We start from the raw sequence: 12,368 nt of genomic DNA, 5'->3' as shown, positions 1-12,368 counted from the left end.
AGCTAAGTAACTGTACCATCAACAGGTGATGAAAGAGCAAACCTTAACCAACATTTAATAATGTTGTTGGTGAAGTTGTGGTAAGGATGTAAAGGACAGCGTTTATAAGTCACCAGTAAGACTCTTAATTTTATTTTTTTTTGCTAGTGGCTTTACGTCGCACCGACACAGACAGGTCTTATGGTGATGATGGAATAGGAAAGGCCTGGGAGTGAGAAGGAAATGACCATGGCCTTAATTAAGGTACAGCCCCAGCATTTGCCTGGTGTGAAAATGGGAAACCATGGAAAACCATCTTCAGGGCTGCCGACAGTGGGATTCGAACCCACTATCTCCCGGATGCAAGCTCACAGCCGCGCACCCCTAACCGCAAGGCCAACTCACCCGGTAAGACTCTAATTAGAGTACAGTGGGGACCATTACCAGGATTACTTAATTCAATAACTGGAAAATATCCAAAGGAAAGTAGCATGGTTTGTTCAGGGTGATTTCTGACAAAAGAGCAGTGTTACAAAAAAATGTTGCAAACTTTGAGCTGGGAAGATTTGGGAGTAAGGAGATGAGCTGCTTGCTAGGCTATATTTCAAAGCTGTCAGCAGAGAGATGGCATGGAATGATATTAGTACATGAATAAGCTTGAAGGGAGTTTTTAAAAGGAGGAAAGATCATAATATGATGATAAAGTTGGAATTCAAGAAGACAAATTGGGGCATTACTGTTTACAAGATGATGAATTAGAGACTGAAATAATTTACTAACGGAAATATTTAATAAATTTCCATGTTCTTTGAAATCATTTAAGAAAAGAGTAGGTAAACAACTGATAGGGAATCTGTCACCTGGACAATAACCCTAAATGCAAATCAGTGATGACTGATTGATAGATAAATGGATTGATATTGAAGTTCAGTAGCTGTTCAGCAATAATTGACTATGTATAAAAGGAGCATGTTTCAATACTGAAACTCATAGGTACAGAGACAGAAAAGGAATATGAACAGTAGCATAAACACAATGTAAGGTTAGATTGGAAAGTGGAAACAATAGAAATGGGAGAAAAGGACAAACATGGAAACACAAAAGCAATCTTCATATTTTCATACATTGCCATTATAAACTTATGACACTACATATTTCTGGAAAATTTTGGCAATTCTGACAGACTATTCAGTAAATGAAGATAAACAGTTACACCATCCTACAAAATCAAGCTTACTGGAGCATAATAATACTATATTTCATACACTAGCATCAACAAGTTTAAACTTAAGAAAACTCCAGTTCTTGTTATTTATTAGGCAACAGATTAGTAATATTTCAAATAAGATATATATTAAATCAAAATACAAACATAGGCATCCATTATACACAAACTTATACACAATAAAGCAATTTATGCTTCACATGATGGAGAACGATACCTTTTACAGCTGCACTGCTCAAACTGTGTTCATCCATGTGTCTCCCCTTTTTGCTATGATTACTGCTTGATAAATACGTGGCTGGCATGCTGACTGATGGACATGCATGAGATCAGTTCCTCAATTAAAGTGAATTAGCAGGTGTTATTTCCCAGTAATATGTATCAAAAGTTGTATTCAAGTGTGTAATCTAATCATGGTCTGATCACGAAGTGAAAGTGTTCCCTGATGTGATTCTATTCTCTTTAATATATTGAAATATTCAGCTGTGCACTACGATTACCTGTAACAAGAGGCGCAACAATAAGGACACAAGCGGCAGTGCCTACCTTTGAGAGGAGACTGCCATGAGGTTCCTGAACGAGACTCAGCTCGGTAAACTTTTTGGACAAAATTATAGAGGTGATGGAGTGAATGACCATACTTCTTGTAAAGGAACTGGACAAAATTTCTCCAGTTCAATGCTGAACTCATAGCAGACTTAAGAAACTTCAGTGTCAGGATAAAGAAATCCACGCACTTAAAAAAAAAAAAAAAAAATCATATTTGTTCATTTGTTCATGGCGTCGACCTCTGTAGATCTTTTGCCACTACTTTCACCATATGATTGGAAACTGCATGTAAGTGGAATTTGAGGAAGTGTACAGTGTTGAATGTGAGGCAAGGAATGTTAAGGACGACGACAAACACCCAGTCCCCAGGCCAGGGATGTTAATCATTTACAATTAAAAACCCCTGACCCGGCCGGAAATCGAACCTGGGACCGCTGGATGACAGGCGGACGCGTTGCTCCGTACACCGCGGGGTCGGACTAATTCAGGCACTTACAGAAGAATATGAAGCAAGAAGTGACCCTCTCGAACAATATAGTAGACATATAATTTAATTAACAAAGTTTTATTCCACCTACTCAATAATACACAATAATTGTAATGCCTATGTATACATTACAATGTGTTGTTAGGGGACTAGTTTCGACCCTGTGTGGGTCATCATCAGCCTAAATAAGGTACATTTTTTTTGTCGATATCCCGGAACAATATTTTGTTGTGAATTCATAAAATTAATAAAATGAGCTATATGTAATGTGATAATGTGTATAAAATGGTGAAATGCATGAAATGTTATGCGAGATAAAATTATATCGTGGTACTGATCAACAGATAGTGAAATGTTCAAGTTTACATATATTGCAATGAGACTAAAAATATAGTACCACATCGATTTTTACAATAATGGTTGAAATATTACACTTTACTTATACATTAAAATTGCATAATGATAAAAGTATAAAATGCTGGTCTGAGTATAAAGACCAGATGCTTCTAGTGAATTCTATAATTCAATTACATCTTTTGTCAAAATATTGAATATTTGTTATGTACAACAATGGCGCAACAACTGCAACTGCCGTTGCACATTACCGGTCAAGCCAATCACATTGCCGTGCAAGGTTCCATTGGTTCCATCTTGAATTGGGAATTTCACCTCTCATCATATGCAGAACTCCTTATACTATAAGAAGTCGTTTATATTCAATCTGTATACATTTTCTGAATTATAAACACTGGACTTCAAGCAAGACAGATACCCTCTGCCTGGAATGTCCTTCCTGGAACAAGTTTCCTCCTAAAAATACATATAAATACCCTTCTATTTTTCTCTAACGTTCACATAACTGCCAATTATGCTTGCAATCATGTTATTCATAGTTTACATTTTTGGCTAAATTCATTTCCCTAGTAAGTTCCTTCAATCTCCCCTTACTGCCACAACCATTCCTGACTATTCTTTCTAACCTGCACTTCTTCCTTAATCTCTCTATTTCTCTGTTAAAATATAGTGGGGCTTTCCCATTTCTTACCATGTTTAAAGGTACATACCAGTACCTGTTTTTCCAATTCTGAACTATTGCTTACCGGGCGAGTTGGTCGTGCGCATTGAGGCACGCGGCTGTGAGCTTGCATCCGGGAGATAGTAGGTTCGAATCCCACTATCGGCAGCCCTGAAAATGGTTTTCCGTGGTTTCCCATTTTCACACCAGGCAAATGCTGGGGCTGTACCTTAATTAAGGCCACGGCCGCTTCCTTCCAACTCCTAGGCCTTTCCTATCCCACCGTCGCCATAAGACCTATCTGTGTCGGTGCGACGTAAAGCCCCTAGCAAAAAAAAAAAAAAAACTATTGCTTTAAACCCATCCCTTAGGCTGTTTACATTTTAATTCCCCATTATCCATTTTTTTAAACTCCCCCATGCCTCTTTTATAACCATATGGTCTTGCCAAATAGTCCTACTTTTACAACATTCTTTCTCACACATTTATTTTTAATTACAGACAAAAACAGCTTTGTGATCACTAATATCATCTATTACTTCAGTTACTCTACATAGCTCATCTAGTTTTACCAGCACCACATCTAGAATATTCTTCCCTCTATTTGGTTCCATCACTTTTTTATTCAGCTGTCCTTCCCAGATTAACTTACTTGCCATTTGTTGGTCATCCTTCCTGTCATTCGCATTACCTTCCCAACTGATTGGTAATTGAGATAATTTGCAACAATCACATTGCTTCCTGTATCCTTCCCACATAGCTGATTATATCAAATAATTGTGAATCGGCGTCTGGACCACCCTTTCCAGATCTGTACACTCCAAAAATATCAATTTGCCTATTATCTTTAGAGATGAGCCTTACACCTAGATATTCATATTTTTCATCCTTAACTTTTTTGCAGCTTACAAAATACTTTTTTTAACCAGTATGAATACTCCCCCATGTAGCGTTCCAATCCTGTCTCTATGATAAACACTTTAGTTCTGTGAGAAAATTTCCTCATCCATAATATCACTTCTCAGCCATGATTCAAGCCCTATTATAATATCTGGTAAATATATATCTACCAAATTACTTAATTCTTTTCTTTTCTTTACACTATTATTATAGCTTGACAGTAACAATTTTATGTAATCCTTACTTGCGTTCCAGTGCCCTATAGTCTCATCACTGCTTCCTCATCCAGCCGGTTTTCCTGAATATACCTCCCTATAACTCTTTTAAACAAAGCCATTTGAGAGTAGATTCCCATCACCTACCCGTCTATTAGGATCTACAAATCTCACTCCCAATTTCCCCCATGCCCATTCCATAGCCTCATTTAAATCCCCAATCACCACCCAGTCAGTATCCTTTCTTCACCGTATCCCACTAATAAAAATCTCTGCTCCCATAAATTTCTCCTGCACTGTCATAACCAGATCCCAAACGTCCCCAACTACGTTAGTTGCTATTTCTGGTTGCCTTACGATGTAGGTACCAACATGAAAACTTATCACCTTCTCCTTACCCTCCTCCTTCCATTCTACTTTCCTCAACATCTGCCTTATCGTAATTCCTGGATAACACTCTACCTTGGTTCCCTTTTATGTACACAATCTCCTCACATACCTAACAATAGAGTCACCATCTTCAGGTCTGCCAATGGTGGGGTTCGAACTCATCATCTCCCGAATACAAGCTAACAGCTATGCGGCTTGCACCATGCAGCCAGTTCATTTGGTAGCCACTAAATAACAAAACTGATACATTGCTTAAAGTAAATACAAAATTTTAATATTCCACCTTCTCAATACTAAAAAATCATTTGATGTTTTTACAAAAACATTACAATGATGTTAAAAGGTACTAGTTTCGGTCCACTGTGGACCATCATCAGCCTAGCCAAATTACAACAGTAAAAGACATAGTGATAAAAATAGTGTGGAGAAATGAGAGAGGATCTAGAAGGATGGGATGGTGGTGGAATGACAGATAAAAGTGAAAAAACCGTATTTGCGAATAATGATAAAAGTAACAGAAGTGTTCACAATGACAAGTAAAATCTTGTGAAGTCACGTAAAACCTCTTGATGAGATAGTCTTTGGTTGGCAGTTACTCCTGTGTTGCACGATTGACATATATAACTACGTATATGCTTCTAGAAAGTTGTAGATGTAAGTTCCACTTTTGTATAGAGGGAAGAATTGTCCGATGAGACCAGCACAAGATTAAAAATTGACAAAGTTGAACCTGTTCTATGGTGGAATGAAAGGCTTTCTGTGTTAAACAGAAGTAGTCTCAGTTCAATCGGGACCCCAATGAACCTTGCGCTGCGTGGAACAAACTTGCTGTATTGAATGCAACTTACGGAGTAAGTTTGTTCCACGCAGCGCAAGGTTCATTGGAGTCCCGATTGAACTGAGACTACTTCTGTTTAACACAGAAAGCCTTTCATTCCACCATAGAATAGGTTCAACTTTGTCAATTTTTAATCTTGTGCTGGTCTCATCGGACAATTCTTCCCTCTACACAAAAGTGGAACTTACATCTACAACTTTCTAGAAGCATATACGTAGTTATATATGTCAATCGTGCAACACAGGAGTAACTGCCAACCAAAGACTATCTCATCAAGAGTTTTTACGTGACTTCACAAGATTTTACTTGTCATTGTGAACACTTCTGTTACTTTTATCATTATTCGCAAATACGGTTTTTTCACTTTTATCTGTCATTCCACCACCATCCCATCCTTCTAGATCCTCTCTCATTTCTCCACACTATTTTTATCACTATGTCTTTTACTGTTGTAATTTGGCTAGGCTGATGATGATCCACAGTGGACCGAAACTAGTACCTTTTAACATCATTGTAATGTTTTTGTAAAAACATCAAATGATTTTTTAGTATTGAGAAGGTGGAATATTAAAATTTTGTATTTACTTTAAGCATAGTCTCAACTCAATACGGAACCTAACAATGAAGTTTATTACTTTTAAAACTGATACAGTAATTAGAATTTCTGATTATAGAAGTAAATAAAAATATTAAGTTTTATCTACATACAGATCTTTTAAATATGTAGTTAAACATGGGAAATTTTAACAAATATTTTTATATATGTAGTCATGTTTAATTAAACCAAGCAAAGTGGCCATGCATGTTAATGCATTACAGCTACGGAGCCAAACTCTGCATTCTGGAGATAAGTGGGTTCGAACTTTACCATCAACTGTCCTGAGGAGGTTTTCTGTGGTTTCCCATTTTCACTTCCAGGCAAATGCCAGGACAGTTCCTATTCATAGACCACAGCTGACTCCTTCCATCTCCTTACCCAGTTTTGTTAACCATCATTCCTTTCATCTTCAATAGCTCCTCAAATGAGGTTCTGACAGGAAGGGCATTCAGTCGTAAAAGCATGGCATAAAAATTCATCTCACCTCATCCCCAACTGTGTATCAAAAAACTGGACATAGGGGCAAACATATATACTGTCATATTTCATTTCATAGAGTGAAATTAAAAATATATTACATGATACCTACGTTGGATCAATGACAGTGAAAAGAGTATTAACTCTGCCAAAAACAATAGGCCAAGAATGCATTACGGCAGTGGGACACTGTGAGAGAACTCGTCCTCTTTCCAGAAATCCAAACAAACAGGTACTCCATGGATCAATACTGTTCAGATTTAATGATGATGAACTCTTTGTACTATTTTCATCTTGGAAGCCTGTAAAGAAAGTTCAAGTCAAAAGAATAAAGAAAGAAATTTATACACAAAACTAATTCTATCAGTAGCTAAAAAGGATTTTTTGCCACCTGGTAGTGCTGTAAATGAATAATTAAGGTTAATTTTACATGTTAATAAAAAATATGAAGATAAATAAGTTCTGTGATCTTCCACATTACTACATCATGAAAATATGCTTCGAAACACATAAACAACTAGAAATACAACTACCCAACCATGGAACCTTTTAACAATTTATTGGAACATTTGAAAAACTTGAGTGTTCATAGGAAATTCCCAGATATTACGCTTTGTACAATAGTAATGAGTAGGTGACAGATATTGAAATGTCTTCTTTTTTGCCTTTGCTCTAGGAAATTGTTCTGCAGTATAGAAATTCATTCTGAGATATAACAAACTGTAATAACACGCTTTTATTTTGCATTTCTTTTGCCAATTTGGGATTATCCATCATTATTTGAACTTTCTAGAAGGTTCTTTTTTTTCAATTTATGCATTTTTATGACAACATAAAAATTATACATTTTTCTTACATATGGTTAAATTTGCTAAATATCTTTCATGACCAAGCAAACTGACAATAGTTGTTGGTGACTAAGAAAGGGTAAGGAAAGGATTTATACCTATGAATCTTGTGTTTCCAAGATATGTGCAGAAACACAATAAAGAACTCCGACTATTAGGAGAAAGAATTCCTAATGCGTCTCAAGCACAAGGAAGGCACCAGCCATTTCCCTGCCCCTACAGCCAGTCATTCACCTCCACATACCTCAAGGCCAATAACAAATGGAAACATGAAGGGAAATGGAAATAAGTTATATAACTTACCACTTCAGTACAGAATTATCCTCCCAAGTAGTTCTGTGCAACAAAAATGCCAAAAGTGAAACTATCATGAAGTGTTGTGGCTTTTATATATATACTAGCAGAAGTACCTGTTCTCCGTACGGGTTATCAGAAACTGGCTTTAGTTACTCATACTGTCGGTGTAACTGACTTCATTAGATATTTATATCACTGGTGTATTTATTAACTACGTAGAAATTATTTGTCATGTTTGGAATTATAGTGTATCTTCTTCTTCTTTTCTTCATAGGGGCCTCTAAAATATTAGTTCCTAATTAGCGTCGACCTCTAAGATCTTTTGCTACCATGTTTTTCCTTCATTCCCACCCAGATATACCTGCTCCCTTCACAAAGCTGCAGGTTTAGTGTAAGCATACTTCCGCTAGACCACAAACATAAATATTACTGAATGTATTTGTTTGATCTGACATTTCGTAACTATTACAAATGATCAAGGAAATACACGATGCATGAAAGAAACGACTATAATTATCGAGAATTGTAACTCTCTGGGCTTGTCACTCATGTCGCACACAAAATGAATCTGAGTATGTTGACAATTGGGTACAGTATATAGGTTGTTTTCATGGTTACGATTATCGTAAAAGTGGACAAAAATATCGGCACTAATAACATCAGTGATCCTACTACTCCATGATTTGATAGAAAATACTTTAAACTATAGGTAACAGACTCCGCAAAATGCTGAAACCTAAGCCAGTACGTAAAAACGGAGGCCCGTCGGCAACCGCTGGCTGCTGTACTACGGAGATCTCCGGGGCTATTACTTTTATACTTCGCTCCCTTTCCATCCCCGCCCAAAGGAGTGCTATGAGCGTCGTACACAGCAGTTTATTTTTTCCAGATAATAAGTCATATGTGTATCAATTTTGGTTGGCAGCTATGCCCAAACGTACATGCATAATCTAGCTGCTGTAGAATCCTGGAGCTGACGTTGTCATGGTTACGGCCGTTCGTTTCTTTATCCGATTCCTAGAGCAGGGGTAGTGTGGTTCCAATATCTCCATTATGGTTGGTTTTAGGGCCTTAAAACATGGTTTTCGGGCCCAAAGGTTTCACCGAGTTTTGTTCTTTGCGTCAAGGGGCTTAAAATGAGATTTGTCTCGTCCTTGTACAGCAAATTCGATTTTGCCTATATTAGCCTATTATTTTAATATTTTTATATCACCCCCTGCTGCCCCCCCCCCCCCCCTTGAATTGTTTTGAAAATAAAATACAGCCCATGTTACTCACTGGCAATGTAGTTTTCTATAGGTGAAGTAGTTTTTAAAATCGGTTCAGTAGTTTTTGAGTCTACCCATTACAAACAAATATACAAATTTTTTCCTCTTTATATATTAGTATAGAAGTATAAATTACATCTCTACGCATACGGTTGCCGTTAGGAAGGGCATCCAGCCATAAAACAGGGTCAAATCCACATGTGCGACACACTTCGCACACGCAAACCCAAAGGTGTGGGTAAAGCGATAGAAGAAGATACTCATTTTAAAAATTCACCCGCTTTTTTTATTCTTTTCACCCCCTTAAGTGGATTTTCCAAAAAGAGTGTGTTCATTTTTAAAGGAAATTGCAAGTACCAATTTTCAAGTCTGTAACATCTTCATTTTTGAGATGTATGTATCATATAAATAATTCAACTCCTTCCTCACTTCTTTTCACCTCCCCCCCCCCCCCTAAGTATATTTTCTGAAAACGAATATTTCTGTTCTTTCATTTTTAAAGGGGATTCCAAATATCAATTTTCATGTCTGTAACATGTTATGTTTCTGTGATTTTTTGTAGATATTCATCTCAGAGACCCTGAAATCTGTGGATTTGAAACTGTTTTTAATTATTTCTATACCTCACCCCCCCCCCCTCTTGCTCCCTACCTAAAAGGGGGCTGGAGTTTAAAAAATTCTAGAGTATTACTTTTTAACTCAGCGACCCCGAAAACTATGAATTTGACACTATTCTCGATTATTACTATAACTACCCCCCCCTGACCCCCCTCCCTTAAGGACGCTAGGGATGGCTTAACCCCCACAATGATCGTCTCCCGATAGTAAGTAATACGTGTACTAAGTTTGGTTGAAATTGCTCCAGTGGTTTAGGAGGAGATGTGTCATTTACACACACACTCTTCCATTTCTATATATATTAAGATTTTTATACTCGTACTTCATCCCCTTTCCATCCCCGCCCAAAGGAGTCCTATGAGTACCTTACACAACAGTATATTTTTTCCAGATATTAAGTCTTATTTGTACCAATTTTGGTTGACAGCTATGCCCAAACATACATACATAATCTCACTGCTCTAGAATCCTGGAGCAGACGTTGCCATGGTTACGGCAGTTCATTTCTTTATCCGATTCCTAGAGCAGGGCTACCCCTGTGGTGCCAATATCTCCGTAACGGTTGGTTTCAGGGCCTTAAAACATGGTTTTCAGGCCCGTAGGGCTTACCGAGTTTTGTTCTTTGCGTCAAGAGGATTAAATTGAGCTTTGTCTCGTCCTTATACGACAAATTCGATATTTTGCCTATATTAGCCTATTATTTTTATATTTCTCCCCCGTGCCCCCCACATCGAATTGTTTTGAAAATAAAATACAGCCCATGTTACTCACTGGCAATGTATCTTTCTATAGGTGAAGAAATTTTTAAAATCGGTTCAGTAGTTTTTGAGCCTATTCGTTACAAACAAACAAATTTTTCCTCTTTATAATATTAGTTATATATATATATATATATATATATCACACATAAATTGCACCAAATTGAAGACAGAGAAGACGATCCTGAGAAACAGAGACTTGAGACTTAGACTAAAAACTTTTACATGCAAACAGTACACCATAACTGACTAAGAAAGGGCGCCAGGTCAGAAAGAATGAAGAAGTTCTGGGAGCAGAAGAAGAAACATAAGTCAAATTTGTAGCTCATACTCCTAAGACTTAAACGTATATGGATTGATTAAAGTGCTCCAATGTGGGCGAAAATAATTTTTAAAAAAGTAGCAATGACACAAACAGGTCTTACGGTGATGATAGGAAAGGGTTAGGAGTGGGAAGGAAGTGACCGTGGCCTTAATTAAGAAACAGCCCCAGTATTTGCCTACTGTGAAAATGCAAAATCATGGAAAACCCACTATCTCCTAAATGCAAGCTCAAAACTACGCGATGCAAACCAGGCAGCCACTTGCTAGGTATCACAAAGTTTATTTTTAATTCAGTTAGTGAATGAAGTTGGAAAAGACGTGTGTACAAGAGATGGACGTGTTTTATTTTGTTAAAGTGAGTGTGGAAAGGAAATTTGTTGTACAACAGCACATTAAGCGAAAAAGCATCCGGAAGCTGTAACAAGTGCAAAGAACAAGGGTTCCAAGGTTCTTCAGGGGGTAAAGTACTACATCCAGCAAATCATTATGTATGTATTTATGTTCACTTCGAAGTAAATTTCGAGATAATTATTTCTGTAAATCGAGAGTTTGCAGTGATTAGAACCAGGGATATATTTCTTGTAAAACCTCTGTTACACAGTCACTAGAATTCAGTTTGGTCAAATATTTTAAGTTATTTTTTTTTTACTTATTTTATAGCATTTTCCCACATATTTAAGGGCATTTTATATATCATTTTCAGTGATTTCTTAGGTCAACAACATCCAGCCCCTAGTAATGAGTTTCTCCTTTTTTTTTTTTTTTTTTACTACAGGCACCAAACTGAGAAGAATGACTTGGAAGATGGAGTTTTCTTGGTGAAGAAAACACATAGTGGAGTACGTTATATATGATTTGAAGGGGTTTCTCTACTCCTTTTTCTCACAGTTTCTGATGAAAGAGGGCAGTTTATAGCACAAAAGGCAGAATCAACTTATAAAAGATGTATTCCTTTTCTCTTATCTACTCACAAAACATAAAGAATTCCAAGCATATTTCGATGTAGTGTAGGTGATTTAAGCAAAGTTCAGGTTAATTTTTGTTGTATCTCATTTTCTAATTTTATTGAGAGCATGAATAGTGACCAGTCAGGATAACAAAACATAATGAACAAACAGACAACAGCGACGTACCATGAAAGAACATATGGACAGAGAATACTCACCAAGAAAGACAACGGTCCAAAATTTTTGGAGCAGCTTTCATCAATAGAGAACAGAATAATAATGGTAACAGTCATTCTTGATAACTATACACTCTTGTGAGGTACAGGGAGTAGGGAGACAAACAGAGAAGAGAATGGAAAAATGGACATGATTATCTAATGCTCCGGTCAGATCCTTCCCTAGACCTGAGCACCAGCTGATGTCCAACTTCACAATATGTAAAGGCGAGAGTGTGGTGGTTGGAGGTAAATGTTTAAAGACCTGAATGTAAAAAAATTATCAGATGTGGTTTGATGGTGCCGCGTGTGAATGGGGACAGAAGATGCACATTAGGGGTTTTGTAAGTACTGCAGTGGATGCATATTCATTTGGCTTGAGTGCTGGTAGTTGTCAATGTAGAAAAGCTCCTGCTTACT

At 37.1% G+C, this 12,368-nt stretch overlaps 1 protein-coding gene across 2 annotated transcripts in view; it reads right to left on the bottom strand.

The window, feature by feature from the left end:
• The window catches only part of fry (Protein furry), a 1,574,680-nt gene that overhangs the window by 1,421,585 nt on the left and 140,727 nt on the right, over positions 1-12,368 (bottom strand). For both annotated transcript variants that reach the window (XR_011018272.1, XM_068227610.1), the window contains exon 17: positions 6,786-6,975. Coding sequence is in view for 1 of the 2 variants with exons in the window: in XM_068227610.1 (XP_068083711.1) it covers positions 6,786-6,975 (190 nt within the window). In the remaining variant the exon portion in view is untranslated. The remainder of the gene's footprint in view (positions 1-6,785; positions 6,976-12,368) is intronic.

Source organism: Anabrus simplex, chromosome 5 (genome assembly GCF_040414725.1).
Source record: "Anabrus simplex isolate iqAnaSimp1 chromosome 5, ASM4041472v1, whole genome shotgun sequence".
NCBI lineage: Eukaryota > Metazoa > Arthropoda > Insecta > Orthoptera > Tettigoniidae > Anabrus > Anabrus simplex.
The sequence above is the reverse complement of the archived record's forward strand: the minus strand, read 5'-3'. Positions and strand labels throughout refer to the sequence as shown.